General features: G+C 45.3%; 1 protein-coding gene and 1 pseudogene across 1 annotated transcript in view; one reads left to right on the forward strand and one right to left on the reverse strand.

Annotated features, from left to right (window-relative positions):
• Window positions 1–15,074: 15,074 nt before the first annotated feature.
• LOC139006369 (large ribosomal subunit protein uL16m-like) lies at window positions 15,075–16,110 on the reverse strand (annotated as a pseudogene).
• Window positions 16,111–20,331: 4,221 nt separating this feature from the next.
• PFKFB3 (6-phosphofructo-2-kinase/fructose-2,6-biphosphatase 3) overlaps window positions 20,332–23,799 on the forward strand; it is an 85,532-nt gene continuing 82,064 nt past the window's right edge. The window contains exon 1 of the mRNA XM_070391501.1: window positions 20,332–20,435. Within this exon, the coding sequence (XP_070247602.1) occupies window positions 20,420–20,435 (16 nt within the window). The 5' untranslated portion in view covers window positions 20,332–20,419. The remainder of the gene's footprint in view (window positions 20,436–23,799) is intronic.

A 23,799-nucleotide genomic window follows, 5' to 3' on the forward strand; every position in this document is an offset into this window, starting at 1 on the left:
ATGTTAGGTAGGCAGCCAGAAAATTTTCCATAGAGTGGCTTGTCTTATTTTTCCCCACAGCATATAATGAAAGTAGTTCCTTAAATGAATCACCAAAAGTTACTGTGCTTGTTAAATGACTTTCTGAATGTGTTGATAATATTTTCTCTTAAAAAGTGATCCATGCTTGTAGGAATTAGAGATGGCTGAAGGGGTTGGGAAGAGGAGGAAGGGAAGAATGAATAGATGGAGCATTAGGGCAGTGAAAATATACTGTATGATCTATATTATAAAAAGCCAGTGGCCGTAACGCAGTAACGACCAAACAACCAGTCACCAGGAGGTGCATTGATGGATCTCACAGTGTGGCAGGTCTGGGGTCCCGCGGCAGTGTGGCTGGTCTGGTTCTTATGTGATTTCGTGTGCTGGGCCTCTAGTATTATAATGATGGATACATGTCATGCATTTGTTAAAATCTTAGAATGTAAAACACAAAGTGAACCCTAATGTAAACTATGGACTTTAGTTAATATGTATCAGTATTGTCCATCAATTTTAGTAAACATGCCAGACCAATGCAAGATGTTAATAATAGGGAAATGTGCAAGAGAGGGAGAAGGGGTATATGGGAACTCTGTACAGTCTGGTTAATATTTCTGTAAACCGAAAACTGCTCTAAAAATAGTCTGTTAATTAAAAAGTATAATTCCTAATTTTTTTAAAAAGAGAGATGGCTGAAGAACTCCTGAACTGACTTTTTTTTTTTTTAAGTGAAATTCAGAGCTGCTGCATGACTTTAGAAGCTCAAGGGAAGTTATGATGCTTAATGTCTACAATTTTGCAAGCATAATTGTATGTCTAAATTCCAGCATTCCCTCTCCTGCTCTAAGATTCCCCTAGTTCATAGGAATCAGTGCCCCTCAGCTCCCTGCATCTGGGTGTCACAGCCTTCTCTGTGCTACTCTTCCAAATGCATTCTCTCATGCCCTTCCTAGGAGGTATTTATTAAGCACGCCAAAGTATGGAAAGAGGTAGGGTTTCTGCAACAATCAAATAAGTTGAGATTACCAGAGGAAACAAAAAGGAAGACTGTTTTTGATGAAGACATTATATTTACTAAAAGTAAAACCTCTAGCTCTGTAAAAAGTCCTAAGGAGACAGGGACAAGGATGGAAGAGGAGAATTTTTCTTAATTCCCAGTCACCTCACTTTGAATCATCTTCACTTTTACTCAGGTCTCTGACTCACTGTGCTTATTTCTCTGTCCACCTATTCTTTTGTATTTTTTTTATTTATTGAATTTATTGGGGTGACACTGATTAATAAAATTATGTTTCAGGTGTACAATTCTATAATACATCATCTGTACACTGTATTGTGTGTTCACCACTCCGAGCCAAGTCTCCTTCTGTCGGCCCTTTACCCTCTTCTACCTCCCCCCGCACTCCTCTTTCCCTCTGATAATCACCATACTGTTGTCTGTGTCTATGAGGTGTGTTGTTGTTATTGTTTTGCTTAATCCCTTCACCTTTTTTACCAAGTCCCTCAAACCCTTCCCCTTTATCAGTTGCCAGTCTGTTCGAGGTATATATGAGTCTGTTTCTATTTTGTTATTGTGTTCATTAGATTCCACATATAAGTGAAATCATATGGGACTTGTCTTTCTCTTACTGGTTTATTTCTCTTAGATTAATTCTCTCCAACTCCATCTATGCTGTCATAAAAGGTAAGATTTTATTTTATTTTTTTTACAGCTGTCCACCTATTTTTATTAAAATTTAAAAAAAAATTATTTTAAAGAGCCCGGCCAGTGTGGCTCAGTGATTGAGCATCAACCCATGAATCAGGAGATCAAAGTTCACCCTAGTCAGGGCACATGCCCCAGGATTGCAGGTTTGATTCCCAGTAAGGGGTGTGCAGGAGGGGTGATGATTCTCTCTCATCATTAATGTTTCTATCTCTCTCCCTCTCCCTGAAATAAATAAAAGCATATATTTTTTAAAATTTTCTTTTAGAGGAAGCGGGGAGAGAGAGAGAAAGAAACATCAATTTGTTGTTCCACTTATTTATGCATTCATTGGCTGCTGCTTGTATGTGTCCTGATCAAAGATCGGACCTGTAACCTTTGTGTATTGGAACGATGCTTTAACCACAGAATTTATCCTTTTCCATGAGGAAACAGAATCTAATAATTTTCACTTTAATGAGGACTCAGTTTCTCTAGAGACTTCATATGGGCAGTTGCTTATAAAACTCATGAATGGCTCTAACTGGTTTGGCTCAGTGGATAAAGCATCAGCCTGCAGACTGAAGGGTCCCAGGTTCAATTCTAGTCAAGGGCATGTACCTTGGTTGAAAGCTCAGAGGCAACAAATCAATGTATCTCACGTCAATGTTTCTCTGTCTCTCCCCCTCCCTTCCACTCTCTCTAAACACACACATACAAAACAACAACGTGAATGCATTCACCTTGGCAATAATGGTGGTTTATAATTTCCACATTTTGCCACATCTCACCAACTATTATTTTTATAAAAATGACTATGCAAGAATAATAGCAACACTTTTTCCTCCAGGTGATTAGACAAATGCATGTTTTCTGACAAAAATAAACCTTCCTCCTTACTGATCACCCACACATTTCCTCATTATGAGCACCTAGTCCCCTCCAACTAATGATAAACTTTTTGGGTTGACCCAGAAGTTGTTTCCAAAGACGGAAATAACATTTCCAACTGTTGGGGCCATCACATCCACTGTGCTGTTTGATGGCCCTTAGTGAGCTTATGTGTGTTGAAATATTTCATCTTCCCAGGGACTAAGGGGGATTAAGATGTTAAACTTCTTTTTCAAACACGTCAATTTGGAAATATTGGGAGAGAGGGGAGAAGTGATATAAGTTGCCTTTTCCAGTGTTAAAAGATGCCATCTCTCTGCTTATCTTAATAGAGTAATAATTTAAGCCAAATTATGTGATTTGTTTGTTGACTGGGTCAGGCTTAAAATATTCAGGGAAATTATATATTTTTATACCAGTTAACTACTAAAGAATTATATATTAAATGCTTACCATTCTGCCTAGCCGATGTGGCTTAATGGTTGAGTGTTGACCCATGCACCAAGAGATCGCTGGTTTGATTCCCGGTTACGGTACATGCCTGGGTTGCAGGCTCGATTCCCAGTGTGGGGCATGCAGGAGGCAGCCAATTGATGTTTCTCTCTCATTGATCTTTCTCATTGATCTTTCTGTCTCCCTCTTTCTTCCCCTCTCTTTTCAAAATCAATAAAAAATATTTTTTAAAAATGCTTATAAAACTCATGGCACTATGAGTTAAGTAAAAATATATATCATGTTGAAAATATGGACACAAATATGGTTCTAAAATATGTCAATGATAATGCTAGTAAGCAGATGAAGGTATAATTGGCTTGATAAACATATTCAGAGTTTATAGAATATATATATTTCTCTTTTTCTGGCTCTTAGAGCCATGTTAAAACAAAAAATTTCAAAGTGGGAGCCCTTTACTAAAGCTACTTTCATCCACACCAAAACTTCAGGTGTTTGACTGACTCATACAATTTTCCTTGAAAGGAAAGTCGACTCATCCTACCCAGCCAAGGGTGGACAAAACTTTTGGTTCTAAGTCCTCATCAGTTTTCAGTTAATCCAGCCAGCCAGAGACGGGCCACTGAGCATCCTCAGTCTGATGGCAAAGCTGTGACATCAGACTTACCTATAAGACAGGATGTCGACTCTGAACTTCAGATTCATCTTGGGAGTCAGTTCATTTTAGTAAAATGCTTTAAAATCCTTAGTCCAAGATTGGTGTTTGTCTAAAACATTTACTTTGAGTAAGTTTTAAGGACTGGGATATGAAGAACCTTAAATATACAAGAAAGAATGCTTCTCCCAACCAACGTTTGATTGTTTTTTTGTTTTGTTGTGGGTTTTTTTTTAAAAACATATTTTTATTGATTTCAGAGAGGAAGGAAGAGGGAGAGAGAGACAGAAACATCAATGATGAGAGAATCATTGATCGGCTGCCTTCTGCACACCCCACACTGGAGACTGAGCTCACAACCTGTACATATGCCCCGACCGGGAATCCAATCGTGATCTCCTGGTTCATAAGTTGATGCTCAAACACTGAGCCACACCGGCCAGGCAACATTTGGTCATTTTGAAGAGGACTGAAGTCTTTAAAACCACCCTTACTGTTCGGGATCACTGGGGTAACATGACATGGCCCACTTCTTTTTCCCCACCTGCCCCTAGGAAGCACATTTTCTGCTTCCCAGCATCCAAGTTACAATTCTGTGTAATGAGATGGAAGTAGAAATATCTGCGGTCTTTCAGGGAAAGCTTTTATTTTCCTGGTAAAAGGGAAAGATTGACCTAGTGCTGCTTCTTTGTCCCAGTTCAACCTTGAGTGATGTGGCCTGATGCCTGGAGATGCAGCAGTGGTCAGACTGTGGGCAAGAAGGCCACGTAACCATGGCTGGTGGAACAGAGTACTATAGATTCACTGCACCAGCCCTGGACTGCTTACCTCCGGACTTCCTACACCAGAAAGAAGCCCTTTCTTGTTTAAGTAGATTCAGGTTTCTGTTACTTATGGACAGACATCCCTAACTGATATAGAATTGGTATCTGAAAATTAGTGACTCCCAGGATCATTTTAAAATTTAATACAGGACTTAGGAAGAATTGTTTAATTGTATTTTAACAGATGTTTAGTACAGTCTTAAATATGGTGCCTGCTGGCCAGCTCAGGGGGGTGGGGGTGGGGGTGGGAGCAGATTCAGAAAAGGAACACTGGCCTCTTGCCAGCATGTTTGGGAGGAAGCTGTCCTGTCTTCCCTACCCCACCCCTCCACTTGCCTCCCCCAGGTCTTGGCCCGATGCTGGACAATTCAGTTCCTCCCCATTTGCCTCTGGTGCCTTTCAAGCTGCTGCCCCAGCCCTGGAGCTCAGGATTGAATCTGACTGCCGGCAGAGGATCCAATAGAAGACACCAGGACCGGCAAGAAGATACGTGCCTAAGGCTGTAAATGCAGAGTCTCCACCCCATCCCATCCACCAACACCGACACTGCTGTGAGCACGATACACTTCTATGCAAAGCCACTGAAATCTGCCAGTTGTTTCTTCCAGCAACTTCCCTCTCTGATACAGGTGGGCAGCATGCCAAACACTCACACTTAGAGCATCCCTCATTGAAGGTGAACCTGACAGGTCATTAGCTCGCAGAGGCATGCACTTCTTTTTTAAAATATATTTTTATTGATTTCAGAGAGAAAGGGAAAGATAGAAACATCAATGATAAGAGAGAATCATGGATCGGCTGCCTTCTGCATGCCCCCTATTGGGGATTGAGCCCACAACCCGGGCATGTGCCCTGACCAGAAATCGAACCCTGACCTCCTGGTTCATAGGTGGACGCTCAACCACTGAGCCATGCCGGCTGGCCGGGCGAGGCATGCACTTCTTAAATAAACATCTATTCTTCCTTTTCTTTCTGTGTATCAAACACTGAGTCACAGAACAGGAAATAGAGAAGACCTGATTCTAAACAAATGTTTACTGAGAATTGATAGAACCAGTGACACAAAGAGGGACGGGACGTATTTGGAGTCCAAGCCACACAGAAATATGAATCCATATTCAGCAGCAAAGGTAGCTTTGTGATCGACTGACTCATTCATTTAACAGTTAAGCCAAGACCGGTTTGGCTCAGTGGATAGAGCGTCGGCCTGCGGACTGAAAGGTCCCAGGTTCGATTCCGGTCAAGGGCATGTACCTTGGTTGCAGGCACATCCCCAGTGGGAGGTGTGCAGGAGGCAGCTGGTCGATGTTTCTCTCTCATCGATATTTCTGACTCTCTATCTCTCCCGCTTTCTCTCTGTTAAAAATCAATAAAAATATATTAAAAAACAAAAACAAAAACAGTTAAGCATCTACAGTGAACCAGGCTCTTGGAGCTGAAGATAAAAAATGAATGTCATAGCTCTAAGCTTTGAGGAGCACAGTCCTCCAAACATCCATCCTTCATCCATCCAGTAAATGTTCATTTATCTGCTCAGTACCCGGCGGGCTCAGAGCACATGTCTTGAGAGGAAACATTCCATAAAAAGGATTATGCACAATCACTCTGCTTTTGAATAGTATCACAGATGCCAGAAGTTGGATTCAGGGAGAAATAAAATGAGTGGGGGACCTGGCCTGAGGCACTTCAGAGGGTCTGCCAACAAGAATGGTCAGGCTCTCTCCCTGTGGGGTGACCAGACCCTCCAGTGCAACTTGGGCCACCAGCCTCTCCCTCTTATTTCGTGTCTGACTAAGCACTTTCCCTGGAGGCGGTGTTTTTCTGTTTAAATCCCTATTTGCTTAGGGTGTTTGTCTCTTGTCAGTCTTCCCAGTGCCCTTATTTCCTCTCCTTTGCTTCCCAATCTGCCTTTCTCTCTCTTATTCAGAGAACTGTAATGTCAGGCCTGGCACGTCCCCTTCAAGGGCTCTAAGTCACTTTGAAGTAGATATTACTGAGGCCCAGAGAAGGGAAGGGGCTTGCCCAAGGTGAGCAAGTGTGTTGGTGATAGGAGTAGGCACTAGATCAGTGATGGCGAACCTTTTGAGCTCGGCATGTCAGCATTTTGAAAAACCCTAACTCTGGTGCCGTGTCACATATAGAAACTTTTTGTTATTTGCAACCATAGTAAAACAAAGACTTATATTTTTTATATTTATTTTATATATTTAAATGCCATTTAACAAAGAAAAATCAACCAAAAAAATGAGTTCGCGTGTCACCTCTGACACGCGTGTCATAGGTTCGCCATCACTGGCCTAGATCCAGGTCTCCTGATTCCTGACCCTTCTGGTAGAATGCACCAGTTCTGCCTTGATGAAGCCCAGGGGACAAGCTGCTCTTCTGAACCATGACTATCCTTCTGAACAGCCCACACCCTTCCTCAGAACCACTCTCTCCCAGCTCGGAGCTCACAGATTCCGTGGGAGCGGCCTCATTCCCCTGGGACCTCCCTGCGGCCCCGCAGCTGTGTTGTCTTATCCTGTGGTTAGGATGGTCTGCTTTTCATCCCGAGTAATCAGTATTCTTTCAGGAAATTACCCTTTTGCCTAAGTTCTTTTGAACTAGATATCTGCCCTTTAGAGCCCTGAGTTCTGATGATCTCTTCCAGTGGTTCTCAACCTTCTGGCCCTTTAAATACAGTTCCTCATGTTGTGACCCAACCATAAAATTATTTTCGTTGCTACTTCATAACTGTAGTGTTGCTACTGTTATGATCGTAATGTAAATATCTGATATGTAGGATGGTCTTAGGCGACCCCTGTGAAAGGGTCGTTCGACCGCCAAAGGGGTCGTGACCCACAGGTTGAGAACCGCTGTAAGACTTAGGCGCTAATGAAGTGCCCTTCATGGACTGATTTTGACTCTTGCTTTTTCTTTAATCCTCCACAGCCCTGTCCCTCTTTCTAGTCATTAGCTGTCCTTCCATCTGTGCAGCCTGTGCCTGAGGAAACTGCACAATGGCCAGGCCAAAGCCCTGAACACAATTACTGATGCCTCCAGAACATGACACCATTTTGAAATTAATTCCCTGGCCAATTCTTGAAGCCAAGGCTAAGTAAGCAACAAATGCTTTGTAATAGTTTAAAAGCTTATCTCCCATCTGGAAACTCCCTTGTGGCAGATCTATAATTTAGGTTTCTCTTTAGTTTTAAACATTTTATTGCAAAAATAATATAACCCACAATTCAGAAGGCCTGGGAAACCATTATTATGTGTGTTTTTTTGCCATCCTAATGAGGGTCTTTCTGGTCTGTAAGTAACCTTAGTGCTGTAGGACAGGACCTCCAGCTTGCTGGTAATAACATCATTGTAACTTGATTAGGTAAGTTTCTTTTAACCCTGGAAAAGTTTATATAAACAGAGGAATGTGAAGCAAATTCAGCTCAGGCTTTTGCTATTTTGGAGTTAAGTTTAGGTGACCTGTATCTGTTTGGTATTTTAAGAACTTGCAATTTTAAGAGAATGTGATAAATTTGAGTATCCAATGGACTGATCTTGTGATTCTAGTTTTAAAAATGTAATTGAGTAGACCAAGTATGTCAAACTCAAAGGCTAACACGGGCCTAATAAACAAGGTTTAAGTTTATGTGGGCCATAAAAGAACAAAAGCTTCAATTTTCATAGAAATATAGGTTTATTTCTATAGAGACATGCTGAATACAAAGGGCTGAAATAAACGAGTAATCGTTAATGTAAAATAATAGAACATTTTAATAAATATTAATATTTTTTCTTGAATATTAACCTATCAGACACCGAATAACTGCACAAATTAATAAGCATAACACAAGTAAACCTATTTTTCTTGTTCTCCGAAAGCAAAATATTTCCTGTTGCGCACACCAAACAAGTCAGTCCAAGACTAATGATGTGGCAATCGGCTGCTAAAATATTTGCTACTAGTATTAGTGGAGAGAAATGGTGCACATGCACGTAAGGCGTGTAAGGGAAATGAATGCAACACGATTATAGTAATCAGTCATTAGCGAACTGTAGTTGTAGTTAGTTGTAGTTCGTTATTAATAATTATGTATAACAGGATGTTGTAAAAATTAAGTTATGAAATGTTTATTAAAATTTTTTTTTACATACCATTATATTGGCTGGGCCGCAAAAATATTTGTTGTGGGCCATATGCAGCCTGCCATGAGTTTGACATGCTTGGTATAGATTTGTCATTTAAGTTAAAAGGTGCAATACAATTCTATTAAGATTGTAAGCAGTATGAGAACATTTAAGGCAACTTAGGATTCACCATATGTAGTTGGTTAAGAACTTGGGAAGGCTTGTGAGCAAACAAGTATTCAAAATGATAAAGTGTTAACTTCATAAATGTGGTTTAAAATTGTTAAGGCATTTTAAATAACTAAATTTCTGAATGGGACCACTTTTCAAGTTTTCTTAACAGTGTTATATGTTACTGTTTTTATCAAATAAAGTTATAAGTAGACTAAAGCAGTTTAAGTTCAATCTAAAAGGTTAAGGAAAACCTAACATTTTAAATTTGAATAAAATATTAATTGAAAATTAAAAAAAATTCCAAGCAGTTTTTTTGTATATCTAATTTAATAATAGACAAACATGGTAATTGACCATACCTCCGCTATGCTTCCCATTGGCTAATCAGCAGGATATGCAAATTAACCCAACCAAGATGGTGGCCGGCAGCCACGCAGCTGAAGTGAGCAGGAGGCTTGCTTGCTCTAGTGATGGAGGAAGCCAAGCTTCCTCCCTGCTGCAGCCAGGCTCTGAGCTCCACTCTAAGCAACAAAGTTGCAATTATAGAAGCTGAACAAACCCCAGATGCCTGCTTTCAGCAGGCTGTGGTCTGGGAGCTGGAGCAGCAACAAAGTTTCAATTATAGAAGGTAAATAAATCCCAGAATTAAAAAAAAAAAGAAAAAAAGGAGAGGCTGGGAGCTTCAGTCGCCAGCTTGGCCAGCCTGAAAACAGCCCTCAGCCCCTCATCTAGACTGGCCAGGCACCCCAGTGGGGACCCCCACCCTGAAGGGGGTATGACCAGCTGCAAACAGCCATCAGCCCCTCACCCAAGCTGGCCAGGCACCCAAGCGGGACCCCCACCCTGATCCGGGACACCCTTCAGGGAAAAACCAGCTGGCCCCGACCCGTGCACCAGGCCTCTATCCTATATAGTAAAAGGGTAATATGCAAACTGACCCTAACAGCAGAAAGACTGGGAATGACTGGTCACGATGACACACACTGACCACCAGGGGGCAGATGCTCAATGCAGGAGCTGCCCTCTGGTGGTCAGTGAGCTCCCATATGGAGGAGCTCTGCTCAGCCACAAGCCAGGCTGATGGCTGCCAGTACAGTGGTGGTGGTGGGAGCCTCTTCTGCCTCCTCAGCAGTGCTAAGGATGTCCGACTGCAGCTTAGGTCTGCTCCCCGCTGGCAAGTGGACATCCCCCGAGGGCTGCCGGGCTGCCAGAGGGATGTCTGATTGTCAGCTTAGGCCCAATCCCCCGAGGAGCAGGCCTAAGCCAGCAGGTGAACATCCCCCGAGGGGTCCCAGACTGCGAGAGGGCACAGGCCAGGCTGAGGGACACCCCCCCCCCCCCAAGTGCACAAATTTTTGTGCACCGGGCCTCTAGTATATATATATATATTACAGTAAAAATATACAGTATGTTTGCCTAATGTTAGAAATTCAGTATTTATTTTTTAAGCAGTCATTTGCTCCTTACATTCTGTCAACAACTAATATTCTCTACATTTTACAGACGGGGAAACAGAGGCAGAGGAAGGAATCAGTGGCCAGAGTGGAGGCACCAGGAGGCAAAACAAGAGCCAGTGCTGCACTTGGTCACATGGCCCCACCTCTCCCCACTGGCCTGGCTTGCCCACTGTTTAGTTGGCCTCTAAAGTGTCCTTATTACAGGTAAAGTGAAACCCCACAATGAAGAATCACCCTTTATCTCCAGAAGTGATTATGTGACTAATTTGAAATCTCTGTGACTCCTTGTTTTCCTCTTCAGCATCAATTCTAGGACCATAATGGGGGTGGAAAGCTACAACTTGGCCTGAGAAATTTAGTCTGAATTCTGGGATAGAGGCAGCCTGGCTCCTTAACCGTAAATAGGTCATTAAGAACAAGAACAAGTGGATGTTTCTCTCTCCCCCCACCCCCTCTATCCCCTTTCCTCTTTCTCTCTAAAATCAACTTTAAAAAAAAGACTAAATACATTGGGATTGAATGGCCCTCAGTCCCAGCTGAGCTAACCTCTGAGGACTGTGACGTCCCACCCGGAGGACAAGGACAGGAGGAGAGAACAGCTCCCTGGAGAAGGGCAGTGCGGCACAGTGAGAACAGTGGCATTGGTCAGGAGGCCTGCATTTAGGTCTCTGATCTGCCTTTGGCCGAGCAGCCAGGGCAAACCACTTCCTCTAGCTGAGGCCAGCTCCATCATCAGTGAAATGGGGTGAATGTTTGCTTCTGCTTGAGTCAAAAATTTGTCAGAGTGTTATGAAAAAAAGAGAAAGCTCTTTGTAACATTAAAAAAAAAGGCCTGATTATATATTGATGGGAATGGGCTTCAGAAGAGCAGGCCAGTTACATTTTGAGTCCTTTAGAGCTCTGATATTTCCAATGGCTCTGTTTGCAATCCAGCCCCATCATTGGGGTCGGGGGTGTCAGAGGCCTGGGTTAGACCCTGTGAACAGCTTGTAAAGGCCTACCACTGACTTTGTAACCTCATCTCAGCTCCTCTTTCCTTCTGAAGAAAGGAGTAACTGTCCCCGACTAGTAGGGAGCTGGTCTGGCTCAGGGCTCATGTTCCCAAGTGCCCCAGCTATAACTGCTTGGTGTGTGCAAAGTTGCAAGGACAGTTGAACATGGACTTTGCATCAAGGACATTAATCAAGGATTTGAAAATAATTGCCTCCTATAGCCCTGCCTGAGTAGTTCAGTTAGAGCATCGTCCTAATAGGCCAAGGTTGTGGGTTCAATCTCCAGTCAGGGTACATACAAAAATCAACCAATGAATGCATGTGGAACAAATAGGTCTTTCTCTCTCTCTCTCTCTCTCTCTCTCTCTCTCTCTCTCTCTCTCTCTCCCTCCTCCCTCTCTCCCTCCCTCTCCCTAAAAATCAGTGAATAAAAATTAGATATAAAAAAGGAATTGCCTCCTGGAAACTAAATCCTGATTTCTGAAAATTCAGCAGAAAGGGAGGATAATTACATTCCAATACAGTCAGGGCTGCACACAGAAGTAGAGTTTAAATAGGAGGATTGCCCTAGCTGGTTTGGCTCAGTGGATTGAGCGTCAGCCCATGGACTAAGGAGTCAAGGGTTTGATTCCAGTCAAGGGCACGGTACCTCAGTTGCAGGCTCGATCCCCAGCCCCAGTAGGGGCATGTGTGGGAGGCAACCAATCAATGTGTCTCTCTCACATTGATGTTTCTTTCTCTTACCCTCCCTTCCACCCTCTCTGAAAATCAATGGAAAAATATCCTTAGATGAGGATTAACCAAAAAATAAAAATAATAAATAAATAAGAGGATTATTAGGAGGGAAAGGAAGCCCTCTCTGAGAATCAACCTTTAGCTGAGTCAGGTCAGACTGGCTTGAGGGGAATTGGGCAGCCCATGTCCTCATTGCAGTCCATTTCCCAATCCCCACTCATAGCTGCTTGCCAATTCATATCCATGCATTTGGTTTAAGAAATTACTCTCTGTGGTAGGCAGGATTCTCATATGGCCCCCAAGATTCCCAGGCCTGTTGCACATACAGCTTTTCCAGTTACTAGTATTTAGTCAAACATTAATCTAAGTACTGCTGGATTTGCAGATGTAATTAAGATTCCTAATTAGTGACCTGGGTCCTTTAAGGCAGAGAGTTCTCTCTGGTTGGTTTGGAAAGAAATCAGAGTTCAAAGCATGAGAAGGACTCAGCCTGGCTGATTTAAAGATGGAGGAGACATATGGCAAGGGATGCAGGCAGCCTCTGGATGCTGATAGTAGCCCCTGCTGACAGCCAGCCAGCAAGGAAATGGATCCTTATTCCTACAACCACCGGAACTGAATTCTGCCAATGAGAATGAGCTCAGAAGCAGGTTTTTCTCTAGAGTCTCCTGATGGTAACTCAGCCCAGCCAACACCTTGATTTCAGCCCCATGAAACCCTGAGCAGAGAGTTCAGTCTTGCTGTGTGACTTCTGACCTACAGAATTGCAAACTAATAAACGGGTGGTATTTTAAGCCACTAAATTTATGTTAATGCTCCTCATTATGTGGCCTGGAAATTAGGCAGTTTCCATCAGTAACAGTAATTAGTAGCTGATTACACAGCCAAATCAATTTGGGAGTTTTCTCATTTGGTCAGAAAACTACAATTATAATTTTTTAAAAAATATATTTTTATTGATTTTTTTTTACAGAGAGGAAGGTAGAGAGATATAGAGAGTTAGAAACATCAATGAGAGAGAAACATCGATCAGCTGCCTCCTGCACGCCCCCTACTGGGGATGTGCCCGCAACCCAGGTACATGCCCTTGACCGGAATCGAACCTGAGACCCTCCAGTCCGTAGGCCGACGCTCTATCCACCGAGCCAAACTAGCTAGGGCTAATTTTTTTAAACTTTTCATTTTGAATTAATTACATACTTACAAAAATGTTGTAAAGAGTACAAAGAATTTTCATATACCTTTCACCCCAACTCCTCAAATGTTATATAACCACAGTGCAGTAATCAAAATTTGGAAATTAATATTGGTACAATACTATACAAATTTCACCAGCTGTCCTATAAATCTCCCTTTTGTGGTTCAGGGTGCAACCCAGAATCACATATTCCATTTAGTCATTATGCCTCTGTAGTCTTTTTTAGTCTGGAACACTCTCTCAGTCTTTCTTTGTCTTTCATGACTTTGACATTTTTGAAGAAGCACTTGCTAAGCTATTTTGTAGAATGTCCCTTATTTTAGGTGTCTCATGTTTTCACATGACTAAAGTCAGGTTATACATTTTTTGGCAAGAATATTACAGATATAGTGTGTCCGTCTCAGTGCCTTATATCAAGAGGCACATGATGCTGACTTGGTCCATTCCTGGTCCATTAACTTTGATCACTTGGTTAAGGTGGCTGCCAGGATTCTTTACTATAAAGTTACCATTTTCCCCTTTGTGATTAATAATTACCTTGAGAGAGATTCTATGAGGTTGTTAATGTCCTGTTTCTCATCATATTTTACTAAGTTTAGCATACACTGATGATTCTCCTATAAAATAATTATTACTGTGGCATTTGCCAAATGGTGACTTTTCTTTTACATTTATTAGGTAGAATTCTAATAATTCTATAAATTCTAGAATTTGTAGAGAAGAGCTTTCCTTCCTCTACCAACAATTTGTTTATGTCAGTATGGACATACTGGGCTTTTACTTTAGTCTAGGGGTCACAATCCATTTCTTTCACGATTGTCCCAGAGGAGCCCTTTCAGGTTGGCCTGTGTCTTTTGGACATGCCTCCGTTATTGGTTGGGACCTCAGCAAAATGATTATTTTTGGGTGCCACAGATGCCCTGTGGTAATCTCCAACCCTGAAAGATCTCCTGTTTCCTCTAATAAAAGAATGATATTTAGAAACCAAGATCTATGAGTTACTGTGTCCAACTATTCTAAGTGTTTGTAGTTTTCTTTGATACTGTGGATCCTTAATCCTTTCATAGTCACACACACACACATACACACACACACTCACATACACACTCACATTTTGGTAAAAGGCAGTCAAGGAGCTGGATTTCTCTTGCTTCACTAGACCCCACAGAACCTCAGCCTCTACATTTTCTTGGTCCAGCCCACGTGCTCCCATCCTGTGCCCTCCCAGGTGCTCCCATCACTCCTCCTCTTCTGGGACCCTTCCCATTCACCACCCAGGGACCCTCTCCCTGCTTCCAGCTCTAATAATATTAATACTACTAATATCAGGAGCTACCTTTTATTGAGCACTTGTGCTCCAGGCAAACAGGATTTCATCAGATCCTTAGAGCAATCCATGAAGAATGCATTGTTCCTATATATATTTTTTTTAGCCAGATGTGATACTGAAATTTTATTTAATATAAATATAATGCACTTTCATCTACAGCACTCATATGCAGCTCCTTGGTTATGACATCAGAGCTACCCAGACTTTCAGGGTAACTGAGGAGAACAAAAATGTAGTTTCCTACCCTGACTGGTTTGGCTCAGTGGATAGAGCGTCGGCCTGTGGATTGAAAGGTCCCAGGTTCGATTCCGGTCAAGGGCATGTACCTTGGTTGCTGGCACGTCCCCAGTGGGGGGTGTGCAGGAGGCAGCTGATCGATGTTTCTCTCTCATCGATGTTTCTGACTCTCTATCTCTCTCCCTTCCTCTCTGTAAGAAATCAATAAAATATATTAAAAAAATAAAATAAATCTCCCACCTACCAATCTGGAGTGGCCTGCCTTTAAAAAAAATGTAGATTCCTACTCTTTGTACATTTATTTCTCATATTCTCACTACACATGTTCAGGCAGGTAGAATTTGCCCCAGTATTGTCCCTTCTGGGTCAGGTCATAGGGGCTCAGTACTTCCCGTATCCCTAGCATGTTGGCAGTGGCTATGCACTCAAAGGTCCCAGGGTTTTGGTTGTTACCCTCTTGTTCCTCTTGATCTTTCCGTATCTTCTCTAGGGTTCCATGGCTCATAGCCTTTGCTGGGAAGGGCAACTTGTGGGCAACCTGGTGGAGGAAACCTTGTATCTCTCTGAATTCACAGCTGCCTATCTCTTTAATGAAGCTGGTGGCCAGTCTTCACAGGAGTCACATAGTGATCAATGGCGCCTTTGCCACCCCCCATATGCTGTCCCATACCCTTGTGGGGGATGGGCTTCAAAGGGGCTAGTACTCATCATAAGGCAAACATGTTCTTGGGGTCCATAGAGCGGTTGATTGTCAGGTGCATCATTTCAAAATGGCCCCAGTAGAGGTAACCACCACCCAGTGCCAAGATTGCAAAATTGCCTTCTGTGAACTCAGTATCTTCAGTTGAAGGTCTCTGTACGTCACACAAGTTCTTAGGTTCTTTTCGCACTTTTGGCACAAGTGGTATTCTTTCAACAAATCCAAGCTTGGCCAGGTTGCATAGGCGCTGTGGTTGCCAAACTCGCTGTTTACTCCTGTGCCCTCCCCCACTCCCTTGTCCCAGGTTCCGCTTGCCTTCATCCAGTCCTTCCTATATAGCAGCTCCAGCCTAATGCTTGGCTGTGCTCTTAGTGAAATAGCTGGCTCCTTCCTAAATGCGACCTGGAACGGTCGCTAAAGCTATAACCAGGCATTCAGCTTTGCAGCCTGCACCCTCTGAGAAATACATTGCCACTAAGCCTGAAAAAAAAAAAAAAAATCTAAGCTTGGGCCTTTAAGAAATGGAAACATCCTCGAAAGTTGGCACCGGGAGCAGTGTCTTTAGGCCAGCACTGGTGGGTGGGACTGCCCAAGAACCTGATAAAGGCATTCGTAGGAGAGGCGCCCTGGCCCGGGCAAGCTGACGCCACATGGCCATGCGTGTCCAGCCGTGCCCAGCTCCCCACAGCGACCACGGAGGTTACCTTGACCCAGAGTATGGTGCTCTAGGGCCTGCAGGGATTCGCTGTCCCTATTTTATAGTCAAAATATCGAGGCTCCAGAGGGTAAGTCACACAGCACAGTAAGCAGAGATCCTCAGCCAGTTCTCCCCTTTGCCTGCATCCTACCCTAAGGTTGGCTGGAGGTCTGCCTTTGGGCAAACCCCTAGGAGCTGGGAAGTTTAAGGCAGCAGGAACTGGAAACCACTGGAACCATACCATGTGGAGGGGCATAGAGTTGGGCAATGGCCAGGGCAGTGGAGACAGCAGGCGGACTCTCCACACCAGCGAGTCTAGCAGAGGTGGGGGTGGAGCTGTCAAGTCCTTGACGGGCCATGCTACCCCCTCTCCCCTCCTCCTCTCTTCCTCCTTCACACACACTTTCCTACCTGTTCCTGACCCCCATGAAAAGGCTCTCAGCCCCCTTCTTTGGCCTGGAATCCCTTCATTGGAGACAACACCTTACATTCTGTAATTAAAAAGGAAAGGCTGGGAAATGTAAAAAATAGCCAATACCTGGCTAAGGAAAGGCTGTGGTGAGGACCAGTTTCTGAGGATAAAGAGTATCAGATAGCTTCCTATTTGAGGGTTACCCTTCCTTTGGAGAGAGCATGAAAGCTTCGGCCGATGAACTGGAAAATAAATCTGGGAAGAGGGCCCTTTTCTGCCTGCAGCAAGAAAACCAGAAGCCATGGCCCTGGGCACTTCCTGCCCCAAGAGTCAGGGCAGGAAGCACTCAGCCAGCACCCATGCCCAGGAAGAAGGGTGCTCCTGCCCTGGATCAAAGGAGCTCCAGGTCTGCTCTTGTTCCTCCATTGCCCTCACCTCACAGCTGAGTTCCCCTTCCTCTTTGGTTCTCCAAGTGCCCACTGCAACTAGGAGAACTAGCAACCTCTGTAGCATCTGGAACTTTGTGAGAAATGCAAATTTTGGGGACCCCACGCCAGATTTACTGAATCAGAAAATGGGGCTGCAGCCCAGTGATCTGTTTAACCAGCCCTCCAGCATGCTCACCTGCCCACAAGTTGGAGCACCTCTGTTCGCGGGACCTTAGATGACCTGATTATGTTATTGATGGTGACCATTCTAAAATGAGGATAAACAGGGACCTGGAGGAAGTGAGAGAAAGACTAGCCTGGCTAGGCAGCCCTCAGGAGGGGTTCTAGCCATTAGGCTAGACTTCAACAGCACTTTGATATGGTAAGAGCTCCCCAGGACAGGAGCAGTGTTAAACCAATAGTCCATTAGACTGACAACACGAATGTTGGCAGACACAATTGAAAGTTTGGTGAAGAATGATAAAATTACTTGGTTCTATGCCTCATACTATATTGTTGACAGAACCTGGGAGCATAGGCTCAATTTAAAATTGCTTCATATCTTTTCTCCACATCAAAACCTTGAAGGCCATGTCCCTCTACTCCGGCCCATGTCCCCAACAGGTACTGGCTGTCACTTCAGCAAATCTAATTTCCCTGCCACTCTCTTATCTCTATGTGAATTTGTCTCATTGTTTCTTCCCTTCTGCAGGGAACAAGCAGAAACACTCAGAGTTATTAAATGTTGACATCAATCCTTGTCAGCTATTTGATTAGTGGTAAAATAATAAATATTCCCCAGGTTATTAAACAACAATCTGAGAGGGCTGCTCACTAAACATGGGCCGGAAACAAGAGAGTGATGAGCCCCATGTTCTTTTCCCTACCCAGGATGTGGAGCTATCAGACTACAGGAGTCTGAAATGTTTTCACTTACAAGACTTCTGATACCAAATGTGTGGGGTTTTTCCACACCAACAACCAGTTCTCTAACTCTCTGACACCAACTGGGTATATAACAATTCAATTCCATTCTGGTCCTAACTGCCCAGAGGTAACCTCAGACCCTACATACAGGTCAAGGGTTCGGTTCTAAAAGACTGCCCTAACTTCAGATGCCAGTTACAAGTATTGTGTGTCCAGGCTACCCACTCTTCTGTCCAACTTGGCGACAAAGTCGGGGGTTCTCACAACTCCCTCCTTTTGGGTTCAGTAATTTGCTAGAGAGGCTCACAGAACTTAGAAAAGTGCTTTACTTGCTATTATCAGCTTATTATAGAGGATACGACTCAGGAATAGCCAAATGGAAGAGATGCATAGGGTGAGGTAAGAGGGTAGAGGTGCATAGGGCTTCCATGCCCTCTCTGAGCGCAACACCCTGAGCTTTCCCAGCTCCATCATTTAGGGTTTTTCATTGAGGTATTACACAGGCATGATTGACTAAATCATAGACCATCTCCGGCCCCCCTCCCCTGCCTGGAGATGGGGGGAGGCTGAAAGTTCCAACCCTCTAATCCAGAGGTTCTCAACCTTCCTAATGCCGCCACCCTTTAATACAGTTCCTCATGTTGTGGTGACCCCCAATTTCATTGTTACAAATTGAACATAATTAAAGCATAGTGATTAATCACAAAAACAATATGTAATTATATATGTGTTTTCCAATGGTCTTAGGCGACCCCTGTGAAAGGGTCGTTCGACCCCCAAAGGGGTTGCGACCCACAGGTTGAGAACCGCTGCTCTAATCTCACTTGGTCTTCCACCACCCCATCCTGAAGCTATCTAGCCTCCCCCCACCAGTCATCTCATTAGCATACAAAAACTCTCATCATCGCCTGGTTGTTGTGGCTCAGTGGGAGAGCATCTAGCTATGAACCAGAAGGTCATGGTTCCATTCTCAGGTCAGGGCACATGCCCAGGTTGTGGGCTTGATCCCAGTGGGGGGCATGCAGGAGCAGCGGATAAATGATTCTCTCTCATCATTGATGTTTCTCTCTTTCTCTCCCTCTCCCTTTCTCTGAAATCAATTATATGTATGAAACCTCTCATCACTCCAGAGATTCCAAGAGTTTTTGGAGTTATGTACCAGGAACTGATGACAAAGATCACATATGTATTTTTTACTATATCACAATCGGCCAGGTGAGTCCACAGAGCAATGAAAGTGCCAACTAGAAGAAAGAAAGGGCCCTGGCCGGTTTGGGTCAGTGGACAGAGTGTCGACCTTGCAGACTGAAGGGTCCCAGGTTCGATTCTGGTCAAGGGCACATGCCAGGGTTTCGGGCTTGATCCCCAGTCGGGGGCGTGCAGGAGGCAGCTGATCAATGATTCTCTCTCATCATTGATGTTTCTATCTCTCCTCACTTTCTCTCTGAAATCAATTAAAAAATATTTTTAAAAAGAAATGATTAAAAAAACAACCATTGGTTCTGACTTTCAGCTCACCTGGATGTTTTTCCCCCACGACATTGAAAGATGGACATGAGTGCGTTAAATATTAGATCAGAAGATTGTTCCTAACGTTATTTCTTCAAATTGCAATATAAACAGCACTTTTCAAAGGAAGTAACACTTACCTGACTGGAAAGGTGACCTGAGACATGTGAGCCCACCAAATAATAAAGCATTTTCTCAGGTATTGGCCTTCACAGAGGCAAAATAAGTAGGAATGAGAGGGATGATCTGTCTCCTAGTTCTCTAGGTTAGAGTTATTTAAGTCCTATTGTTATTATTATTAACGTATTTATTGACCTGTGTGTGAGGTACTGCTCAACGTTCCAGAGAAAGAGCAATGAACAGAAGAGAAAAATAGATTGTCAGAGGTGATGAGTGCTGGGGAGAAAAATAAAGCCGGGCAGAAGAGGGAGAAGGAAGGATTTTGAACGAGTGTCCAGGGTGACTATCACAGATGTACTTTCGGGGGTGACTCGCTCCAGCCTTGATGTAATTTCACCTCGAGCCCAGCAGCGATTTGGACAGTCCTCTGTACCTGTCCTATGCTCCCGAGGACCGAAGGATAAAAACGGGATAAAGCTCCCCAAATCCTTCCAGGGATGATGTCCCCGAAGAGCCCGAAGGACCTGGTTGTCTTCCCGATCGGAGGAGCTTGCTTTCGGTTCAGTGGCCTCCAGAGGAGCAGGTCCCAGCTCCGGAGGCGGGGGCGGCCGCTGGCGGCACCGCCTGCGGGGAGCGCAGGGGTTAAGCGGTCTCCGCGAGGGCCCGCCCCGCCGCCGCGCTTCCCGCCTCCCCTCGCCCGGTTCCTCCTCCGTGTGTGACGCGCCCGGGCTTTGCCCAAATAGGTCCCTTTCCCCCTCCCTTGTCCTGCGCCCCACGCCCGCAGGCGCCCCCGAGTCGAGGGGCTGGCACTTGGACGTCGCCCGGCCTCAGTGTCCCAGGCCCGTCCTGCGGGGAGCGCGCCTCCGCGATGCCCTTCCGAAAAGGTAGGCGGGGTCCCTCCCGGCAGCAGCCGGGAAACCTGCGGGCCAGGTGAACAGCCGGCGCCCGATGCTAAGACCGTGCGCCGCGTCCTCCTCTCCGCGCCAGCACTGCCCTTCTGGGTCCCGAACTACCTGCGCCCCGGCTCCGCGTTCCCGGCTCCAGCCCCGCATCGACCTCCTGGCCAGCGCCGCCCCTCAGGCCGCTGGCGGGCGGACGCCGGGTGCCGGAGCCGGTGTGCAGAGCTGGGCGCGAGTCCCCCGCAATCGCGCTCCATCCAAGTTCCGAGATGCAGGTGGAAGAGGGTTCTGCGAGGCAACAGCTGGGGGCTCTGCGGTGGCGGGAGCTTCGCAGCGCCGGACCGGCTGCACGCGCTGATTGCAGTCCGAGTCTAGGAGGGGGACCGGAGGGCTGGGGGCGCGGCTGGTGCGGAATGCAGATCTGAGTGTGAGTCCCGTCTTCCCCCTTTCCCACCTTCGATCCGTGGGAAGTCATGTAACCAACCACCTGGAGCCTCCGTTTCTTCATTGGCAAAATGGGCGCTTGAATAGGGACGACTGTGTGGGGACTGGTGAGACGGCGCACAGAAAAGCAAACACTTTGCGAGGTGAGCCCGGCCCGGACTAGGACGGTGCCCTCTGGCAAGATCTTCCTAGGTGTGCAGGGCCCCCACCTGGCTCACCTGCAGGCCTGGCCTGGGTGATGAGGAGGCAGCTGGGCATTTCACTGGCGCTTTCTCCGCAGCACGGGGTGGTGGGTGTGGGTGTGTGTGCACGGTCTGCCACTAAGTCCCAGATGCTCCCATGGTCCTTGCCTGGATAAGGGTCGCCCTTGTATTTGGCCCGTTTATGGGCGGCCCTGCTGCTCCCCAGGCACTGTAGAGCTGGGGTGGGAGCCTTGGGATAGGGAGGGAGATGCTTATTTACTTTCTAGTCAGAACTATCTGACTCCTCTGCTTTTTCTATTTGTGTTGAGAGAGGCTTGGCCTCTGGTGACTCATAATCACTCTAGACCCAAAGCTTCCCTACCCCCACAATTGAGGTGAGAACTGAGAGGAAGCCTTGACTCTGGGGGACCTGGGACCTGGAACCTGGGACCATGCTGTGAGCTTGCTCCCTGCTCCCTCCACCCCACCTTTCTTGCCCTCTCTTCACTTCTCTCATAATTCAGATTGTCCGGTTGATGCTGCAGTTGCCGTGGCACCATATTGCCCTTTGTCCCTTAAACAGAGGTTGCTAAGATGCCGTTATGGAGCTCCTGGTTGTGAAGGGGGATGGTTGGCACTTCCTGTCCCGTTGGCAAGTGGTTGTGAGAAGGAAGGAGATAGCTAAGGACAGGAAGGTTGAGCTCTGTCAGGTCCTCAGTCAGCTGATGACGTTTAGTCCCACGGTTACTGTCCTCAATGTCTCCATTGTTCCATATATAACATGGCCACCTTGTCTCGGGAGGTTCTCTCTGAGCCCCCACCTGACCTCATTTCACGGCAGTATGAATGGTCATTTCTCTGTGGAGCTGAGCCCTTCCCCTGCCCACTGTGTCCTTGAGGTCTCTGGTGGCAAACACTACTAGTAAAAGGCAAAGATGCCTATTTACTTTAGCCAGCACTCTGGGAACCCTTATGCAGCAAGGATCAAACAGCTAGGCTGTTAGATTATTTTTATGTATGAAAATTTCACTTTATGACAGCATATTTTAGTGTATTTATTATATTGCACAGGACGAAACATTTGCACACTGCCAACCATGGTAAGCTTTTTCATTTGTCTTTTTTTAATCTGAAGAGAACTTTCTGCATGAAGAGGAAAATACTGTCCCTTCATTCTGTGGATGTTGATTTCTGAGAAACAGTGTGAGAAACAGTCCTTGGGTTTTTTGGAGGCCTCGATGTAAGCCAGGGTGGGAACTCTGGAGGATTTAGAGTCTAAGGCAGAACCACCCTCCACTTCATTGAGTGCTATTTAGAAGCAAGCACAGTAGAAATTACATGGAGACAGGGCTTACTCAATACTAGAGGCCTGGTGCATGAAATTTGTGCACTCAAGGAGGGGTGTCCCTTAGCCTGGCCTGTGCCCTCTTCTAGTCTGGGAACCCTCTTGCAGTCCATTGCGCTCGCCAGCTGTGAGCCCGACTTCTGGCTGAGCAGCACTTCCTCTGAGGGAGCGCACTGACCATCAGCAGGCAGCTCCTGTGTTGAGCATCTGCCCCCTGGTGGTCAGTGCACATCATAGCGACCGGTCATTCTGCTGTTCGGTGGATTTGCACATTAGCCTTTTATTATATAGGATGGTGATGAGATGTCACCTGCCTAGAGGTGGAAAGTTCTGCCTGTGAGGGTGGTACAGCAACCCCTTCCTGCAACTGTCAGGTAGTGGAAACTTCAGAATCCACCTTCCTTGTCTGCACAGATCTCACCTCACTAAGTGTTTGTTTTTCTGTGCATCTTCTCACCAGTCCCACCACAGCCAGCCCTTTTCAAATGCCCATTTGGCCAATGAAGAAACTGAAGCTCCGGGTGGTTAATGACTCCCAAGGGTGGGAAATTATACATATATTTTTTGGATTTTTAACTATGTGAATGTATTGGCTATTCAGAAAAGTAATTTAAGGTCCTGGCCGAGTGGCTCAGTTGATTGGAGCATCCTTCCATACACCACAAGGTTGTGGGTTCCATTCCCAGTCAGGGCACATACCCAGGTTGCAGGTTTGATCCCTGGTTGGGGCTTGTATGGGAGGCAACCAATTGATGTTTCTCTCTCACATCAATGTTTTCCTCTTTCTCTAAAATCAATAAAAACATGTCCTCGGGTGAGGATTGAAAAAAGAGTAATTAAGAAAAAATAGGAAATGAAATAATTTTGCTGTTCCTCCCCAAAAAGAAGGGAAGCCAGATGGAGCACTTCCTTCTGGCTAACCTTGAAGGTTAATTAACTGTTAATTCCCTTCCCATGCTGTGTTTCTGTGTCTTGACAAGTAAGACTTTGGGAGGGACTCATTCATTCATTCATTCATTCATTTGTTCATTCTCTAGATTGAGTGGCTTGCTATGCGCCAGGCATACACTAAGTGCTGGCTCAATAAGACAGGCTTGGCAATTCCCTCCCTATAGTTAGACCTTTCGGCCTCTCCAACATGGTCCACAGTGCTGTGATAATGTCAGGCAGAAACTGTGTAGCATGAACAGAATGGCTGGTGGTGGCTGAGACTGGCCTGGGCTGCAGCTGGCACTGCCCTTTCCAGCTGGCAGGTGGGATGAAATGTAAGCACTGCGTTCATGCTCATGTCTCTTCTTGGCCGGTTCCAGGGTGATGGTGGTGGTAGTTGAGGAACAGAGTTGGATCCTCGGCTAAGCTGCTGGAAGAAGTAGGTTTT

Source organism: Myotis yumanensis, unplaced genomic scaffold, assembly GCF_028538775.1.
Source record: "Myotis yumanensis isolate MYYU_CA2020_CCGP unplaced genomic scaffold, mMyoYum1.0.hap1 SCAF_1, whole genome shotgun sequence".
Lineage (NCBI taxonomy): Eukaryota > Metazoa > Chordata > Mammalia > Chiroptera > Vespertilionidae > Myotis > Myotis yumanensis.